The sequence below is a fragment of the Egretta garzetta genome, unplaced genomic scaffold (genome assembly GCF_000687185.1).
Source record: "Egretta garzetta isolate BGI_Z169 unplaced genomic scaffold, ASM68718v1 scaffold353, whole genome shotgun sequence".
Classification (NCBI taxonomy): Eukaryota; Metazoa; Chordata; class Aves; order Pelecaniformes; family Ardeidae; genus Egretta; species Egretta garzetta.
In genome coordinates, this window is record NW_009259307.1 from 768796 (window position 1) to 789496 (window position 20701).

At 36.9% G+C, this 20701-nt stretch overlaps 1 protein-coding gene across 1 annotated transcript; it reads left to right on the top strand.

Annotated features, from left to right (window-relative positions):
* Window positions 1–20691, top strand: CARNMT1 (carnosine N-methyltransferase 1). Its single transcript, XM_009636124.2, has 8 exons — window positions 1–2367; window positions 2572–2767; window positions 3767–3930; window positions 11035–11175; window positions 15427–15605; window positions 17270–17383; window positions 18241–18344; window positions 18631–20691. Exons 2-8 carry the CDS (start codon window positions 2579–2581, stop codon window positions 18730–18732), a joined length of 993 nt encoding a protein of 330 aa, XP_009634419.1. The 5' UTR covers window positions 1–2367; window positions 2572–2578; the 3' UTR covers window positions 18733–20691.
* The last annotated feature ends 10 nt before the right edge of the window (window positions 20692–20701 follow it).

The following is a 20701-nucleotide window of genomic DNA, read 5'->3' on the forward strand; positions in this document are numbered from 1 at the left end:
AGGCGGGGAGGGGACCCCCGCGCCCCCCCTCCTTTCGGGATAGGCGCAAAGTCACCTCCATCTCTCTGTCGGCTAGGGAGCGTGGAATAAAAAGAAAAAAAAAACCAAACCAAAAGCCCCAAACCATCCTGAGGCATGGCACACCTGAAAAGGGTGTGAGAGGCCTCTTTTCGGAAGGTAAAATCGCTTAAAAGCGCCGTAAGGCACTCAACAGTAGCTCCTGCTGGCAGAGAAACGCAAACGGAGTTTCGATTATTGGGGAAATTTTTCAGAGAGGGGCTGATTTGCACAGGAGAGAAGAGCTGTTGACCGGGCTACCGGGTGCCGTTTGGTTATAACTTTCTTTTCCTAGATGCTTGTTGAGTCTGAAGAGTGCTTGATTGTCCCATAGGAATGAGGTAAAGGGCGGGGGACGAACGGACGGACCCGACCCGACCCGGACCCGACCTTCTGTCTGAATCCGTTGAAAGGAAGAGGAAACCAAAGTGACTCAAGTAGCGGGGTGGGAAGGGGGGGACGACTAGCTGAAAAAGTCCAGTTCTCTACAGTATTTTGGTAAATTGTCTTTAGTTACACTAGGTTTGGGAAGCAGAGTGGGGGTGTAGCTACGCTACGCATTTGTGTATTTCAGTTGACGGAATCACGTGAATCGTTGTGGTGTTCTGGACCCGGCTTGTCAGTGTAAGGCGAGCATAGTTTTTACATGACAGGGAGGTTCTTGGCAGGAGCAGGTGATGTTTAGAGCATTTTCTGCCCCTTTGCTGGTTTTGTATCTTGGATCGTTTTGTTTTCCAGGACTAGTAGTTGAGTGGGAGGTTGGTCTAGCTGGCACTTCGACGGCTCTTGCAGACCTAATTCTCCAATTCAGTTTGGCCGTACCAAAGACTTTTATGTTATTGCTGTTAGCACAACAGCCAACTGTAATTTACTCCTACCAGTGGTGTAGCTGTATCCTCAGGCCTTAGAAGCTGGGAATGTCATTCTCGGCCTCATGCTCAGCTGTGACTCTGGGTTGCTTTTGAATACTTTGGTTTTGGTAAACACATAACAGGAGGATGTGACTCAAATTTCCAGTACAGAAATTGAATTAAAATTATCTCTGCCTCACAGAAATAATTCCGAATTTAAGTGAAATTACGTATCTTGGTAGTTAAAAATAATTTAATTGGAAATGTCCATATGAGTAAGGCAATAACACACTTTCAGCCGAGTCCAAATGAAAGTTCATGTCTTCTGGAGGCATATGGACTTAACTTCATTCTTTGTGTGTAGTTCTGATTTCATTCTGCTACAAGGTTGCAGTTCAAGATGAAAGGGTGGAGGATTATGGTTCAAAGAATTTTTCTCACAAAACTTTCAAGAAGCTAAGCTGGTGTGCTTTATATAGAGGATCAGTTTATTTTTCTCGTTGTTCCTTCCTTTTTCTTCTTAAATGTAATTTTAAACCAGTGCAGCTATTGCAATGAACATGACCTTCTCAGTAGCACGTATGTAATGTTGGAGATATTAACTGGTCAAATTTCCAAACTGAGGTTGCAAAGTAAAATTGCAGCAGTTGTGCCTTACTCTCTTTGATGGCTAGTTTCCAACTCTGAGCTGCTGTATGCTGGCACAAGAGTTTACAAAACTGCAGTAAGACTTGACCTGATAAAATTTGCTGCGGCCAAAAGGGGCAGTATCCCTTGTCCTGGCTTTATGACCTAGAGTCCTTATGACTGTGCTCAGCCGACCTGGACTTGCTAAACCAACAGAAATCAAATCCAGCAAAATCTATACAGGTCTCTTATACAGGGTTAGCAAGTTAAACGAGCTTTGTGGTAGGCCTGGTGAGTGCTAAAACAAGATGGAGGGCAGAACTGCTCTGGGTGAGGAGAAGGAAGAGGGAAGAAAAACACAGACCTCTTTCCCTTGGCAGTAAATTCCCCTTTTTTTTTTTTTCTGAACTTTTATTTTGGGGAGAAGAGTTATTTTTAGCTTGGATCAGTTACCTGATCAAATTCACAGTACTCATACCTGAGGGGAATATTCTGTTAAAAGAAGGTAGTTTAGTATAGCTGTCAGAACTCTGGTCCAGCTGTGACTTTTACGGTTCTTTCAGAAGCAGTTCATTTTGAGGATCCTTGTTCTCACTCCGTATCTCATTATTTCTGTAGCTGAAGTTTACCACAGCATTCAGCTATTCATTTGATTTAAATTGGACTTAAATGGTTTGGCTGGTTTTGATGGGTTTGGGAGCTGGTTGTTCATTAAATTTTGTAGATCCATGTATTAAGGTGGTGATCACCTGTGCTGGAAATGAATGGCTGATAATGAAACTTCAAGAAGAAGACAAGGGTCCTCTTAAACTGCAACATGCTAAAGAGAGTGGTAATACAGAACTAGAGCTTAAAACAAACATTTTGCCTAAAAAATTCTTAAACTTCTTCTCTAGTAAGAAATTACAAAGTCTGATCATTTTCTGTATCCAAAGAAATGAATAATTGTAATTGGAGTAGCTTAGAGTGAATTGTTTATATTTAGTGTGTTTATTGCTTCTAAATATGTAAAGGCCTTACACTTTTTGCTTTTTAGAACGAATATGCATGAACGAGTGAACAGAACAGAGAGGCAGTTTAAATCTCTCCCAGCTAACCAACAGAGTCTTCTTCCTCAATTCCTTCCTCACCTTGACAAGATTCGGAAGTGCATTGATCATAATCAAGAGATACTACATACCATTGTGAATGACTGCGTTCATATGTTTGAAAATAAAGAATATGGAGAAGACGTATGTTAAAATGGACCTTTTCATACTTCAGAATTAAATTCTATATGCTTTGCTTTTACATTTGTTTTTCACACCTTTAGGCCTCCAGCTTTCTTTCCTTTTGCCTTCTTTATTTTCTCCTTTCTTCCTGTTTATTTATATTTTCTTACTCTTGGTTTTCACATCTTGTAGAGCTGATATTTAATAAAACTTTGTTGTTAGTGTTTGTAGTTACACTTACAAAAACTAATTGTGAATTTGGCAAATTACAGTTATCACTTACTGTAGAAAAGCAGTTTTTCACTCCAGAGTTCTAGCTCTACCCTGGTTACATTTTAAAAGTTACTTTTTCAGTAGAGCATAATATGTAGAGCATAAATGGTACCATCTGTCTTACTGTGGCTTATTATATGTTATAGCATTCTAAATTAGTTACAATTTTAAATAGGGCAAGTATTTTTGATGTTATCATCTGTAAAAACTTTTTCACTGCTTACGTGCTTTTTCAGTGTAGCGTTTCTATCCAAAATAATTGCACTCAGACTTAAAGCAGAGATGGAAACTGAAGTCCTTTTTTGGTATCTACAGGAAAGGTACAGTAATGGGCAGCTCTAACATGAGCTTCTCAGTGTTGCTTCATCAGTACCTAAAAGGATCCTCTTCTCAGGGTAAGCAGTTCAGCCTCTGCACTAGCTCAGCCCTGGTCCTTTTCTGAATAAGGACTACCAGTTGTGCTCTGCTATGCCATACTATGTATGGTTTTGTGATGTGGAACCTGGTCTCTGCCAACCTGAGACCAGCAAACTTCATTTGTTTAGGATTCTAGGTTGGATTTCAGCCCCGGTCCCAGGAGTGAAAGGCGAGTGCTTTGTCAGCTAAAACTCCCAACAGCCCTTATATCATGGCTTTTGTCTGTTTATAATTTACTTTCCTCCCCTTCCCCCCCTCCCTGCCCCAAGACCAAAGATACTTGGTACATTTTCTGCTAACTTTTTTTTTTTTTTTGTCCACTTTAATCAGGAAATAAGGAAGATTACACCGGCTTCAACATTTGACATGGATAAATTAAAGTCCACTTTGAAACAATTTGTGAGAGACTGGAGCGAAGAGGGAAAGCCTGAGAGAGATTCCTGCTACCAGCCAATCATTAGTGAAATCGTAAAGAACTTCCCAAAAGAAAGATGGTAATAGTGTTTTAAGACTTATATTTATATGGGCATACACTGTTGCACGAATCTAACAAAGTATGCAGTAGTGAAAAGCTTGGATTTAAAAATACAGAAATTACTATGAATGCAGTGGAATTTATTTTTTAAGCAAGAAAGTTTTTGTTTCTAATACAAGGTGTTGGAAAAGAGCATAATCATAAACTTCACAAAGGAATACCAGGTAAACCAAGAATATTTTTTTTTTTTTTTCCTGCAGCTTGATGTAACAGGATATCTGTTAACTCTTCAAGTAAGACACCTCGGGAGGTTGTGAAATTAACTCAGTTGTGCTCAGTGAGGAAAAGTTTGCAGGTTAGCAGATGCTAAGAGTGTATGTGCAGCAGATAAAGGGAAGAGCCCCATGTTGACAGCAGGAAGCATGAGTATTGTGCTTCGTGGTGGAAGGAGGGGAGACAACCTTTAACCTCTAGCACAGTTCTGTTGCTCCAAGAATTTACCCTGCAAATACTTAATTCTAGCCTTGGTTTCAGACAGATGTTACAAGGCAAGTCTTAAAAAAAGCTTTGCTGCATCTGTGTGGGTAGCTTTGTAACTATGTTGGCTTGTTAACACCACCAAAATAGTAATCGGTGCGGGATTTTTTAGGTAATTTTAAGTAGTAGTATACTGTAGAAGATACTGGTGCTATAAGAATTCTGTGTTTAATGGGTCTGCCATTTATTCAGCCCAGTCATCATAAAGTACGTTTCAGATTAAACACTCTTATAATGAGAAAATTTGTGAACTTTGTGCTCATAAATGTGACAAGTGAGAACTTAGGTTTGATACAGCTGGATGTTACTGTAGATTTTCTCTTTTCTCAGTAATTGCTAATAATGCACTGGTACCAATTTGAAAATACCTTCCACTAGCCATCTTTTAACTTTCATTAGTAAAGACTGTTTGTGGTGGCAGAACATGGAGTGGATATGGTTGGTTTCTCTTGGCTTGGGCTAACTTACCTCAAGGTAGATGCACCACTAAAGATGTTTTACCTGAAGGTGAACTTTGTGCGATGTTTTTAATGCTAATAGTGCCCTACAGGAGATAAGAAAGAATTGAATACTACAGGTTACGTGATGTACTTCTGATCTGTAGGAAAAGTCATAGCTGGTTTAGAAAGTAATCATTCTAATCTTCAAGGTAGCAGTTCACCTTTTTCTCTGTATGCTAGCTTTTAAAGCATTTTGGTTATGGGAGAGGTAATATATGTCAAATCTTAAGAGATACATGACTGAAGCTCAAAGTCTTGACTAGTACATTCATCATCAATGAACTCAATAAATTTCAAGAACTCCAGTTGGTGTTGGGAAGCAACATGTGATAACAGATTGGGTGACTCTGAAGTTGGTAGCTTTGTGCTTCTTTACCAGGAATTCTGCTGGTGGTGGTTGTTGTCAAACACGACTAATGTGACAGTGCTTCTGTCCCTGTTTTGATGGCTCTGAAATACCAGCTGGGTTTTTTTTGACTATACAGAAATCTCAGAAGATTGCTGTGTAGATCAAACGTCTGTACTACAAGTCTGAGTTTGTCAAATGAAAAGTTTTTTAATTTATAAAATCTGTATTACATACCTATTTAAAAGTCTAATATTCCTGATCATTATGGGGCTGTCGTAGCACTTCTGTAAAACCTTCTGTCTGTTCACGTATCGTTACCTGCTGTTGTCAGCTTGCTCTTTTTCCTAGTGACTGGAGGTTCTCCTACGCAGGTGTACTTACCTCTTTGAGGCAAGAAGCAGAGGAGCCCGTTTTCTCTGTGTATTATTAGGCTTAACTGGCAATGCCACCTCACCCTTGCGCAAGAAGTAACTTCCCGGGCAGGAGGGGCTGTCTGGTCAGTCTGGTTCCTTTTTTACAGTTTTGGAGGGGAGCAGTTGTTTCAGTGTGAAGGGATGGACAGGGCCTGAACTGACCAAAATGAAGTTACTCTGGATGTTGTGTATAGTGGGTGCAAAGCCCATTTCCTCCAGAGAGGACTGGCTGTGGGCATTAATGTGGGAAGATGGCCTGTAGATGGAACATCGAGTGCAGCTTTGCATTTCTTTAGAGTTCCCTTTCATATCACAGAGTGCTGAACTCTCCTGAGATGACGGAGTGAAAGTGCTAGAGGAAAAAGTGTTGTTGGCACTGGGTGATGTAAGTCTAGATGTATTTTGCATTGAAAAGGATGGAGAAATGAATATTTTAAATTCAGTGCTGTTGGTATGAGTCACCTTTTACTTTTTAAGGGCTTCATGGGATTGTACATTCAGTTTCTAGTTAACTTTTTTTAATGTTACTGATTCCTTGCATTGGAATCGTGTGAAAAAGGAGTTTAAATTTTTGAAACTACTCAAGTATGTTTTGCTTCATGCATGGACCTGTTTTGTTGTTGCTTCTCTCTGCAAGATTGGTCTGAATTGCTTCAGTTGGCACGCAAAGAACAGGAAAAGAAGTGCTCTGTATGCTTGCTCTTCTTGGAAGCAGGAGAGAAGCAATGGTTGAAAGCAATGCTAAATTAGAACAGTCTTGTGACTAGGTGCTACTGTTATCAGTTGTGTTTCAGTCCAGTCTTCTGACAAGACTGTCATCTAAAAATAAAATGTCAAAAGCTGTTCCTGCCTCCCACGCCTCTTCAGAAACAATTCCTTCTTTCTGCTTGGCACCTTAACACAGTATCTGTTAGTAGTATCAACAAAGCAGTCTTAAGTGAAGTCCCATGAGATAAGGTCTTCCTGAAGAACTGATAATTTCCTGTGTTCTGATTATTTCCTGTGTTGTTCATGTTTGAATTCAATTCTTTCAGTTCACAGGGTTTCCGTAGTATTGTCTACCTCTTGATTAAGCCATTTGAATTTCTTTAATTTCTCGGATCTGAATAGATCATGATTGCTACTTTTTGTAGGAGAAAATAGTAAAACATAGATACATTTTATTTCTTGATTGAATGTGTTTGTTAAAGCACTTTTATGGGGGAAACATAAAGTTGAAAATCTAAATAAGCATATGGATATATATTTTTTTTTTTCTAACTCCCCTTATGTCATCTTTATTTTCTTTCACTTCTGCTGTTACCCTTCCTACTTATGTGAAAGGATGTAAAGAACATCAGCTGCATGTCCAAAAGGAACCAAAGAAATAGCTAACCTTTTTAGTTAATTATCATTCCTTGGACAAGAACAGTAAACTTAAGTATTTTCTTCAGAGTTTTCTTTTATTCATTAACTTGGCCTCTGGAACCATCTTGAAATTTAACTTGAAATTTAAATCTATTACGCTGTCCAGCTATTGACTGCATTTTCCAAGATACTGGCAGGACAGCCCAAAAGAAGTCACTGGTGCCTAGTTTCCTTTTTAATTTGAAAAATAGCTTATTAGCCCTAAGACTGGACTTGGCTATGCTTCTTGCATGTGCTCAGTCACATTTATAGTGATAAAATTTCTACTTTATACAAATTTTATTTGACTTTATATAAAATATATCTGTTCTTGCAGGGTTCTTAGTCTCATCAAAACTTGTGCGTAGCCTAAATTTAGCTTTTGATGTGGGATTTCAGAGCAAACTGTATCTTCAGCGTTACTGCAGTCCACTGAAGGCTTTGCAGGTCTTTACATGGAAGTATATAAACCTCAGCTGCTAAGTTTGGGGAAGAATTGCTCTTCAAATGTTATGCTTCCTAGCTACCTTCATTATTTTATTTGAAAAGTAGTTGTCTTTCAAAAAAAAAAAAAATCTCTGAAAATATGATTACAGTAAAATTAGGAAAAATACTGAGAATTGGATCCGTTCACTATCTAAACATTACAGAGACAAGACATCAGGAAAGAAGGAGTCCCACAGTGTGATTCTATGCTGATGCTTCCACTGGTCTTCTGTGTATGGGCTGTGTATTTCTTATCACTTATTACCATTAGCTAACATTTGAATTGCATTATTTAGTTTATGAAAATGAGGTTTGTGTTTGATCACACGTGCTAATTTTTCTTCTGCTGAGCTTCAGTTTACCCCTTCAGCACCATCATGTTTTCGTTGAAGCACAGCACCATCATGTTTTCGTTGAAGCACAATAGGCATAAAATAAGAAGCCTCTATTTTTATCACATACAATTTTTCCTTTAAAAAAGGGACACCAAGTTAAGGTCTTTGTTAATGGCATTAAACTTCTAAAAGCTGAAAATACATCATGCTGCAAAATGCAGTACAGTATCAGCATGACAGATTTTAGTTGTTTCTGGCAGTACTCCACTGTCTGCTGCAGTTCCAGTAGTTGAGCCATGCAGCCTTCTTCCCTGCTCTGCAGCCAGCCTCCCTCCCCACACCCGTCAGGATAACAGGTCAATGTTTCTTCTCTGTTGCCCCACAGGTTTTTAATGGGTACTCGCTCAGTACCCAATTATGTTCCTAACCGATGCTAGATCTGTGCCATAGCAATCCTGCTGCTGCTAGCTAGTCAAAGGCTAGTTTTGCTGTGGATAACGTTGGGTTACTATCAGTTACCATGCTTTGGGATTTTTTTTGATTGTCTCTCCTACTGCAGCAGTTACATATCTGCCAAAGAACGCAGGTTTTTCTAGCCTCCTAAATAATCTTACAACTGTTTAGCCATTAAAAAGCTCTTTCTTTGCAATTAAAATTTTTAGCTTTTCTAATGATTCAAAAATTAGCATAATATAGTGCATTGGAGTGCTTCCACTACCACTGGTTTCGTACCTTAATTTTTTTGAAATTCATCAATAGTTTGTGACTAACAATCCTTTTAAATCTTGAAAAGGAAAATGTGTTGGAGCTTTTGGGGTTTTTTTGATAGCAGGACACTATGAACAGTCACTACTTGTTACACAGTAAGTTTGCCACATAACTACTTCCTTTGATTATAGATTTAAAAAATGCTCTTGAACCATTTTGGAAGGCTAGTGTCAGTGGATTCAGATTTGATTCTTTTGTATTCTATTAGCTGTGCTCTGTATGCTGAGACGAAGTTGATGGCCAGCACCAGTCCTTAGCAACTGATACGAAGAGTGTAGATAGAAATTACATTGCTAAAAAGTTTCCAGGCAAACTTCAATCCCTTAATAAAGGTGTGAAGGAAAGTGCAGTTAAAACCAACTATCTTCTAAGAGAGAACTGGCAAAATCAGTTCAGAGATACAAAAGCTTTATATTGTGGATAAAAAGTTACAAGACAATTACAAGCATTTAAAGTCAACTTGCTTGCCTGTTAGAGGATTTATCTTGGTTTAGGATAAATAAAGGTGCAGATTTCAAAATGTGGTTACACCTGCATAGCTCATTATTATTAGGTTGTGTTGAGAAAAGTGTCTTTTCTAATCCATGTATGATAATCTTGGAAGTGGCATAAGGCTTTTCTACCCACTCATGGTAGAAGTGTCCACATGGGGGTGCAAAAATCTGTGTGGAGCTGGCCTAAATATTTTATAAATAAAGTTTAAGGAAGTAGATTAGGTTAGAAATAGATTTAAAATAAGTGAATAGATATACCACTATGATAAGAAAAAGCTGTAAGATTAAGGTTTTTCTGGCTTTTCCCAGAACATGGATTTCCTTCTTCCTTCTCCTTTTGCATCCCTATTTTCAAAAATTTGTTTGAGCAAGTAGTTTTCCCCTGAATGAATATTTCTTTTTTTAGTAAGACTTCCTGGCTAGCTTTCTCCTGGCTTTCCTTGTAGAAGAGAGGTAAGGAGAACTGTTGCTTCACAGGACTGCTCTTAAGTAATAGCACAGTCTTGGATTTCCTGCTTCTTGTTAATCAGAAAACAAAGAATCTGAAAGTATAATGGAATGGAGGTGAAAATCAGGACTGAGAAGAACTTTGATTTTCTTTTTGGGAGACTTCACTAATTACATGATTAAGCCACAAACCAAAAGGCACTGTTAAAAATGCTTGTTAGCTTGTGTGGCCTTTAGAGAAGAGTAATGCTTGGTTTTGGGTAATAGTCTTCAGAAGCGTACTACTTTTCAGAATTTACATAACGCTTTTGAACCCTTTTTGGCATCCTGAATTTTTATGTAGTCAAAGGCTTTGCATTTTGCTTTCTTTTGTCATATGTTTGGAAGTGCTGCTTGTGGCTTCCTTCATTTAGTTGCATATAAATTGATACATGTATGTTTTGTCTTTGAAGGTGACGTGCAAAAGGAAGGGTAGTCTGAGTGTTTGCACTTGTTTCTTTGGTATATGAAATTATGAACTCTTGTTCACGACTGGAAACTGAAAAGTTACTTCTTTTTAGATTGGCTCTTCAGTTTGGCAAGGGAGTGCTTTTGTTTTATGAGTGAAGGTTTGATTGCATTGTGATTGAGAATATGTATATATTGCCTTTTCTGCCTGAAAGAGGAGAACATTTTGAGATTCTTACTACTTTTTATTCATTGCTGAACTTGGGAGTTGGGAGAAGTTTTTCTAGGTATCTCACTAAACACACACTGCTGGATGTCTTCTGATCATCTTCAACTTGATATCTAGTTACGGGAAGTGGAGGGTTAGAGAGCTGCAATGTACTCTGATTTAGGAAACCTTAGGTCACTTAATGTCCTTGAGTGAAATCGGTGAACAGTGTATTTAAAACCCACAATTGCTGAGAAGGTAACTAAGGTTTTTCAGTCTGAATTGCTCATCAGCTTTCTTTTTATTTGCTTTGTGTTTCTGATGTCAAAATACGTGTTTATTTTTCATGTGATGTAACAAAGAAGATTGCTAGAATATTTACTAGCCATCAGTCTGCCTCATAGAAAAATAAATGGTGCTATATAATAATGTTCTTTCTTCAGTTCACTTAGAGATTTTTAGCTTGATAACTGTAAAAGTGCTCAGGAAAAAAACCTTGTTTTGTAATTATGATCTGTATTCTGAATGAGGGTTGTATAATGTTCTTTTAAGTCATTTGCTGTGAATTATTTTGACTGTACAATTAACCAATCTGATCAGAACTGCCTCAGTTTGCATTTAAAAAGTAAAGTTGCACAGGAAATACATTATAATATCTAAGTATATGGGGAAAAAAATGTTTGACTGGCCCTCTGTAAGTTTTGTTAAGAGGTATCAGATAAAGACTTAACTATTATTTTTGTTCTGTTGCAGGGATTTCTCCAAAGTTAATATCCTGGTACCTGGTGCTGGGCTAGGTAGATTGGCGTGGGAAATAGCTATGCTCGGTTATGCTTGCCAAGGAAATGAATGGAGCCTCTTTATGCTCTTTTCTTCTAACTTTGTACTCAACAGGTACATAGCTTATGTTTTACTTGCTGATTGAAACCTAGGGAGGCAAAATTATAAATGAGAAAAACTTGAATAAATAAAACTCACAAGAATAGATCTCTAAGTCCTAATACAAGGACACATGTAGCCACATTTCAGAATGTTTTAATGAATTAAAAAATACCAGTGGGATAAATGGGGGAGGGAAGCTTTGTATCCAAGTCATTAAAATTATAGCAGGAAGCATGGCTTTTAAGTTATGACACTTAAAATCTTTACATTGTACCACAAATTTTCTGCATAATCTTGAATAGATTTTATTATTTATTTCACATCTGTTTCTGTAAAATGCGCACCTGTCTCACCAGTGTCAAATATGGACTAGTTAATATGTGTATGGTACTTAGTGGTGGTGACTAATAACAGAGGAAGACAAAGTGTTACATTCCATGCTAAAATTTTAGTGACTGTTTCTATGTGAAAAAGAACCACTGAAGCACTCTGAACGATTTCTTAAGCAAGTCCTGTCACTGTGTAACAGCTAAAATAATACAGTTAATAATTCTACCATTAGGCTGAGGTACTGAATTTGAATGTAGTACATTTCACTTTATATCTTTAATTTAGAGTGACATTTCTGTATTTGGTATTCTGTCCCTTGCATTGGAAATCACTGGTTTCGTAATTAACTTGTTAGAGAGGAGAGAAGGCAGCAAATGCAACTGTTCTTTTAAGAAAGAGGGTGGGAAGACAATGATTGGGCAAGTATGAAAGAGGTCTGGAGTTTTTTTGGGTGGAGTGGGTACCAACTTCAGAGAGACAGAATTTGGCAGTCATTCTTCAACCAGAAATTACACCCCTTTGCTGAAAACACCTAAGTTAGTGGCTTGTATTCTATATTATCATGATGTTTTGGACCCTGTTTGTAGACTGCTTGTTCACGGTGGACTGTGATGATCTTAAATCTGTTATAGCTTATTCTTCAAAAACAAAAAGGGGAAAACACTTTTTATTGTGGCTGCTGCATGTCTGCTTAAAACAATAGTGGTCAATGTGATGAAAATAGGTATTTGCTAGAGCTTTGTTCTTTTTCTTACATTATACTTAAAACACTCTCATCTGGTGGTGAAGTTGCACACTACAGCTGAGCTGATCTAACGCCTTGCAGCCACTGGAAGGAGGTCACACTCTTCTCGTCCTTAACTGTACAGCCCTGCTAGCTGTTACGCTCTTTGGAACTTTGGAAATTATTCAAAGCAGCATGAAAGTATTCATTTCCCATCTTTGGAAGCATTGATCAGCTGCCATAGTGGTTCAAATCTGAAGGTTAATGTCACCCCTAATTACCTCTGATGACATGTGTTTTGTCTTCCTTAAATAAGGAGTCTTTGGCCTGTATGTGGAATTCTGAAGTTCCATGCTCAGCTTACAGTAGTAATCATTCTTAGCATCTTATGCTCATGTGGTGTTTCCTATTTATAAGGTACCTAGCAAAGAGGTGTATATGCGTTACACTTGCTGTTTGATTTTAAACAGCAAAATTGAGTGTGGCTCAGCTGCTGTACTCTTCGTCTTTGCTGGGCAAGTTATCAGTTCCAAGTTTCCTTGTTAGCATGGAGGAGAATACTGCTAACCTGACCCTGAATTTCAGTCAGTTCAGTTGAATTCCAGGCATTCCTTTCTGCCAGATCTAACTGTGGGCTTGGGATGTCTCTTTAGAAGGTTTTAGGGACTTTAGGGATCTTTCATTTTAGTCTTAAGTGGCTGCTCCCAGTTAACCTTCTGAAATGGACGTGTTTGCCTTCCTGGAACTGGAAGAAACAGCAATGATCAATGAGCTGAAGATACCAGTTAAGGAAGAGTGTTAAGAAACAAGGATTTTGCAAATTAGTTTTTAACTACAGTCTTAATTAATTTTTGTTTTCAGTTGATAAAAGCATGAGGATTTTGTTAACATGTGCTTACAGTTTGGGTCTACCTTCTTTCTCTGACCTTGGTCTATTTTTAGGGAGACAAAGTACTATATTGAGTGTCAAGCCAACTACTACAGTGGGCTCCTAGATGTGGTACAGTGGCTTAAGTCTTCTGTATACAATGTAGTATTTTTACGCATTTAAAAAAATTTAATTCTGAACTTTTGTTGCTGTGGATAAAGTTGCATAGCATGTCACTATGTGCAGCAAGTGCATCAAGGCATAAATGTGGTCACTGTAAGTATTTGAAATTAATTAGAGTGCATGATTCCATTGAGGAAGTTGTAATGTGAAAATGAAAGTGACCCTGGAGTAGTTAAGCTGTAGTGCTCCAAGGCTGCTACACTCCTTATATGGGAAATCATGCTTTTTCTGGTATGGATAAGGTTCTTGTTGCTGGTGTAATTTTCTAATGTTTAGATGAGTTCTGGATATAATGACAGATGGCGGAGGTTATCATTGGTGATGTACAGACACACTTGATTTTTTACATGTTTTGGAAGAACAAAAAACTGAAAAGCATAATCTTGTTTTCCTACCTTTGGAAAGCATACCGAAATTTTCAGGTGGTCTAGAGCCACAGGACACGTTACTACCCATTGACATCTGGCAGGAGGGGAAACAACACTGAGGTGGTATCTATCTGGAGGAGACAGGTGCAGCTGGAAAAAAGTGAAGTGCGTCACACTTAAAGATGTTGTATTTTTATAACATAACTTATATCATACATCTTTTATTGAAGGACAGAATTATAAAGGACTGCAGTACTTAGTTTTGAAGTATAAATTACTGAAGCTGGAAAGTGAGGTTTTCAAGTTTGAATATGGAGAAGAATTGTTCTTTTATATTAAACTGGGAATTCCTTTTGGAACTGTTTGAAAGTCTACATGAATATACTTTGTGCTGAGAAAAAAAAAGATGTGTGTGTTCCCTTATAGCTCAGAAAAAAGATCCTTTCTAATCTACTTAGATCTCTTACTTTCTTTACCTAGCTTTAGGGGAAGTTTTCATTGTTAAAGAAAAATGTTCTGAGGATAATTAATACAAATTGATGGGGAGCATATGGAGAATGCTGGAATGGTTAACACACAACTTTTGCTGACCGGTGTGGAAGGGGTTGGTGGGTTTTCTGTTGTTGTTTAGGTTTTTATGGTTGGGTTTTTTTTTTTTGTTTGTGTGTGTTTGGTTGGCATTTTTTTGTTGGGTTTGGGTTTTTTTTAAACCAAAATAGAAATGCCTTTCTTGAAGAAAATTATGACTATGTTATCAGGGCTTTTTTTTTTTTTTTTAACTGATAAATATAAATATGACATAAGAAGGTAAAAAATGTTATTTCAAAGACTTTACCACAAATGTTTTCTATCCACCAGCCAAAAGAGTGCACCTTCTATAACCTGGTATATTTCTTGCAATTTCTGAAGTGTTTGATGATACCTGTTTTAGGGGACAGATATGTCTTCTGTTGTCTCTGAAAGAAAATGGCTTTTTAAATTAATTTTTTAATTACAAACTGATTTTACAGGACTGTGGGAAAAATTGCTTTTTATACTTCAGTGGTATTTTTTATCACTTTTTAAAATCGGAGTGGTCATGTCAACCCACAAATTTTGTTTTTCAAAGATGTGTTTACTTAGCACAGTTGCAACACTCCAGATGTTACTAGCTTAAAATGACATCTAGTGCAAAACTACTACGATTTGTAAAATGGAATTTATTTATTTTTTGAAATCTAGAAGTGTCCTTTCAGTTAGCATCTGAAAGACACTTTTGTTCTGCTGTGCTTCAAACCCCCTGTGATTATGGCTCAGAAAAGACAGAAAAGTCTAGAATGAGAACAAATGTTTCCAATAAAATTCATGGAACCAACACTACTAGTTTTCTTTCTTTTTTTTTTTTTAAACAGAAAAAATATGCCCCAGAAAGGCTTAGCTTTACTCAATATACCAAATCACAAATTTCATTAATCTTACAAAAGAATCTTGTGCATTTTCTTTTCAGTGGAGAAATAAATAAGGGGAAATGGTAAAAATTAGAAAAAGACAATTGTAAAATTAAAAAAGGCAGTTATTTTGGAGTGATAATTTGTGTGTCAGAGTAAAACTGGGGTTTTTTTATTAGTTCATAAATAGATGGGCAGTCTGAAGTGTTATGATCTAGATAGAAGTTCTTTAGAAAATGCGTAGCTTTTGCAAGATTTTTATCAAAACAATGGATATTGGTCGAAGTCCTTGACTACTACATTTCTAGGTGATAGATAAGCAATTAATTGAAGCTGACTTGTGCTGATTTCTGTATTTTGCAGATGCTCTGAAATTAACTCATGTAAGCTTTATCCCTGGATTCATCAGTTTAGCAATAACAGAAGATCTGCTGATCAGATACGCCCAATTTATTTCCCTGATGTTGATCCTCACAGTCTTCCCTCTGGTTCAAACTTCTCTATGACAGCAGGGGATTTTCAAGAAATTTATTCTGAGTGCAGTGAGTAAATGTAAACTTCTAGGCTACTCATGTAACTGTATCTTCAGCGTATTTGTTATGGGACGGTTAATGATTACACAGAGAAGGGAACTGTATCTACAAGCACTGAGCAAAAACTACTAACTGTAGCAAGATTTTCTTATTCCAGATCAGCTTTTCTTCTTAGTTACGAAAAAATGCGGACACCTCCTTGCCTAGCAGATCTTCGTTGCAGCAGTCTCTTGCAGAGTAAGACAGCATAGTAGTGTCATTGAAAGGTTTACTTGATTTAGAAAAGTGATGTCACAAAGTGAACAATGTAACTAGTTGCTTATCTTCTTTAGTGTAAAAACCAGAAATACGAGTATTTTTTTGTTGATTCATTTCCTGTTGTATAAGAAAAGCAAACTGTTTCAGCAGTAGTAAATTATAATTGAAACAACTATGTACTTCCTGACTATCAATAGTAAATATTTCAGAGACACATTATGGAGATGATAATTATCAAAGACTGTGAATTCTGTCAGTACAAATAACCTTATTTTGTCTTGTGGTATCAGGTTAGTTGTGCCGTCCTCATCACAGCTATGAAGTAATGTCTTATGACTAATGTTGAATTAACCTTCAGATGACAATCTTTAGTGCCTACTCTACCAATTACATATTTAGGGTTTGATCAAGGGCAGCAGCATTTACCCAGTTCTTTTATATGTAGTCTAATATTCTAATGTATCCCTATTTAGAAGTCACTATTTTTTCCTTACACAGTATTGGATTATCACCTCAGACGTATGTTTTCTTTTTCTACCTTTCTGTCCCTGTTAGACCTGTAACTGTTTTTCACTGGGATTATATAGCTATTGATCTGGCCCTTATTGTGCAGCTAGACTTCCAGATATTTTTTTGTAGGAGCCTTCCTTATAGTTTCTTAATTTTCTGAAGGTTCTGTCTTACATTAGAACATCTGATACTGGCATAAATTGAGACTTCTGATTTTTTTATTTACAGAACTTAAAACTTTTCAATTTCAAGGATACACATTTACAGAAAAACAGGGAGACTCATGCTTTGAAAGGCAGACTTTGAAATATCCTGCTTGTTAAATTCACCAGTAAAAAAATAGCTTGAGAAATATTAGGATACTAAATAAAATGTTTTAAAGCTATGTTCTTTGTGAAAGTGGACTTTAGTGTAAAGACTTGCATTGTTCTAGATACTAAATAGAGAGGCCCCAAATCACTGGGTATTTTTGCAGTTGTATTTCTAACAGTTGTGGTAATGAAGTTCATAGGACAGGTGAGTGATAGCACACTTGGGCCTTCGTTTATATAAAATGTGTTACAATATTTACATTTTACGGTATATAATATATCTCATTTTATATAACATGTATGAGCTATGTTATAAAATGCATAACTAGTAAATATGTGTAATATTTTGGAGTCTATGTGTTTATATATGGGGGAGTGTGTGTGTGTGTATATAGGTCACATGAACCCAAACTTAACTGTTATTAACGTAAACCAAAACATTTTCTTTACTTGTAAGCAAAATTAAAAGCCTTCAGTTGTTGTTAGTTGAAGGTATTTCTGGGTGTATAAACAAATACTGGGGTTAAATGATGAACTTTTACAGGGGTAGAAACATTGAAACTAATCTCTGTATGCTTTGCTCTTTTCATGCAGATACATGGGACTGCATAGCAACTTGCTTTTTCATAGATACAGCACATAACGTTATTGATTACATTGATACTATATGGAAAATACTAAAGCCTGGAGGAATATGGATAAATGTAGGCAAGTGTGACCGACCTCTCTTCCTACTAGCCCTGACTTAGTTTGATCACATAACAGGCATCTAGTACTTGAAAAGAATTGTGGGGATGAATGCGTCTATGCTGAAAACTCTGTAGAGCTAGAAACACCTAGGGCTTGGAAATTATCTCAGATCTGGTCAGAATGTGTCCGGGTGTTTGCTAGTTACAGTCACATCAGCACTGAGTGACTTTTATATAGAGAAGTAAATCTTCCCAGTGGCAGGTTTTGCCTTCATGCATTGAACGCTTATTATTTGACTAATACAGTGTCCTGTATTCTTTTTTGCCATTTTTCTAAGAAAATACAACTTGTTCTGTGCGTAAATACATCCTTGCATTTTTTTCTTAATCTGCTGTCTCACTTATATTGTGCTTCTAAGCAGAAGTTTTGGGAATGAGATCTATGTATGCCTTGGCTCAAAAGGAGAGAGACTTAATTTTAAGTCTCCTGTGGTGAAGGAGTGGCAGACAAAACTCAGGAGTTAAACATTTTGAATAGTAGAAACTGGTCACTCAGTCAGTCACTGCACCAATCCTGGCCCGTCACGAAATGCAAGCAGACCACCTGAGTAGGCCACAGCGTGTCCTGCCTTCTGTAGAGACATCAGCAGTGATGCTAGACTGAAGAAATGTTAAGATACAGAAAAGACAATCATTTTGCATTGATTCTGAAATTCCTTATAAAAATAATGTTTGAGTGCTAGAAATATGTTTTTGTCTGTGTTTGAATACGTGCGTCTGGATATAAGCATTCTTTGCACTTCCGGTATGTGCTTTTGATTTTTAAAAGATTTGTGTTGTCTTAGTAGCCATTTCTGTTGTATCTTTGTACTCTAGGTCCTCTCCTTTACCACTTTGAAAACTTGGGAAATGAACTTTCTATAGAATTAAGCTACGAGGATATAAAAAATGTTATACTGCAATATGGATTCCATATAGAGGTAAGAAGATGCTGTAGTTTGCAATGAGTAGTATTGGTATAAACCAGACAAACTCCTTTGAATAAAGCTTTACCTTAAATTTAGTTCAACGTAATGGCATATGCTAATAACTTTGAGAATAATTAAATGTTTGTAAGTGTGCTGCAAATTATTTGCTTTCCTCATATTTTAAAATGTGTATAGACGGGCCTTGAAATCTAGTAAGTATATAGCAATTTATTTCTTATTAAGAGAAACTTGTACATTCTTGTAGTGAAGGTGTTTTGAAAGCTGCTGTCTTTTTCAGGTGGAGAAAGAATCTGTACTGTCAACTTACACTGTGAACGAACTCTCCATGATGAAATACTACTATGAATGCGTGTTGTTTGTGGTGAGAAAACCAAAATAGAAGTGGTCTGATAGGCTAATCAGGAAAAAATGTTGGCTTGAAAGATAGAAATGAGAATGAAATGGACTGGGCGATGTCTGGACACAACCTCAAATCAGTGGTGCCTTCTTATTCCTAGTAGGATTTAGATAGTGTCTATTTTCTTAATATCTCTATTGCTATCCAGACATGTACTATGCCATGCATATTTGTAATATACTTGTGAAAGTGGAGGAGGAAATTTTCACATACACTGTCTTTTTGCGTTGGAACGCATTAAAAATAACAGCAGAAAGGTATTCCTGAGAATAAAATTTAATGTTTGCCATAAGCAGGCTAATTATCCGCATATGCTGCCTCATTTTTCATAGGTTTATAATGATCTTCTTTTTTCTACTTTCTGATGTTAGGAATGCATAGAGGTGCTTACTGTACTAGCTGTGTCACATTTAGAGAAGTGTTTCTAAACATATACTTAAATTATGAAGTCTGAAATCATTGGAAAGTGATAAAATTACTCTTTATAGATACAGTAGCCATCAGAACAGCAGCTTCTGTGGAACTGAAACAAAGCATAATCAAACAAATTCTAATCTTTATACCGCTGTTAACAATGTAATCAAAGCGCAGAACCTATAGGCAATTTGAAATACTATGTGAAAGCAGAGTACTGGCGAAGAAAAAGCATCATGTCACAGGGAAGCAGTATTTTTAACCTCAGTTCGGGAGTAACACCAATTTTGATCAATCTGTTAGTGTTGCAGCGGAAATACTAGATGGTTTGCTGTCTTACAAGTACATTGATTTTGAGGCACCTACTTAACTGCTTAAGCCAAAAGAGTGAAGCAGTATTTTGTTAAACATGATCAACAGAAAGTTTTTTGTTATACCTTGAGCTCTTTTCGTTTTTTTAAGTTGGTAACATAGATAAGTTATCCATGCAACAGAAAAAAATCTTTTTGCTTCTCAAAGGGGATAAAAAAAGTTACATGGAAGTATTATGTGTTATAACCTAATTATCTCTACTTGAGACAGCCTATGCTGGCCTGTTGGTAGGCAATTTCCTTGTAACTTCAGGCACTTCAGCCTTGTGACTTAGTGACTTCTTGGTTCATTATCCTAATAGTTTTTCCTGGCAGATGTGGCTTAGGTGAATATTTAATCTACAAACCGTGATACTATACAAGAGGTTGAATCTTCTGTCACTTACGAATTATGTACATGAGAGAGAACATTAATTAGTAATTACCACTGTGCTGAGAGAGGAGATGTCATGTTAACCATTTCATTTTCTTAATATATTGGTTACCTTAAGTACCATTTTCATCCATTTTCAGAATTTTCTTTATAAAAACATTATGATAAGGAATCGAGGGGTTTTTCTCATTTACTCATAATGGCATGGGACAGTAGCTTGTTTGTTTCCCATTATTTCTGGTCCCTTTTTTCCTGGTGATGTCCTAATAGCATCTCTCTAATAGATTTGTTACTGGCTTTTGGATTTTTCCCATTAAGGCTGGAAATTTGCTCCTTTGTTCCTAAATTGAAAGTCAGCAAGGAGGGAAACCACACACTTCTTGGGTTTTGTTTTGGGGTTTTTTTTAATAGCTTCAGTACTGCACAAGAGAGCATGTATCTGGGTATGTTCAGTACTGTGCCCCTTTCTGCTCAGAATCCTTTTTGAGAATAAAGGCTTCTGGTCTGCAGAAGTTTTCAGTTAGAGCTTTGCTTAAGCTGGTCTTAACTGAACCTTCTTCCTCAAAGTCACACCACCACGATTTAGATTTAGGTCCACAAAAGAACTGTCAAAGTTCTACCCGTGGCAAGAAAAATGGGTTTAAAGCTGAAACACTGCCATTGCAACAACTAGACTAAAAATAAAAGCCCTTGCACACCTAAAAAGATTTTTTAAAAGTTCCTTTCATTTCCTTATTGTACTATTTCTTTTTTTGAGGGACTTAGTGATTCCTTGCTGTCCTTCTGATTCCCC

Excerpts from the sequence above, each read along its gene's own strand:
- CARNMT1 (XM_009636124.2), top strand. The coding sequence starts at position 2,579 with ATGCATGAACGAGTGAACAGAACAGAGAGGCAGTTTAAATCTCTCCCA. Across the intron at positions 2,768-3,766 it reads ATAAAGAATATGGAGAAGAC|GAAATAAGGAAGATTACACC; the intron begins GTATGTTAAAAT and ends CACTTTAATCAG. Across the intron at positions 11,176-15,426 it reads TCTAACTTTGTACTCAACAG|ATGCTCTGAAATTAACTCAT; the intron begins GTACATAGCTTA and ends TGTATTTTGCAG.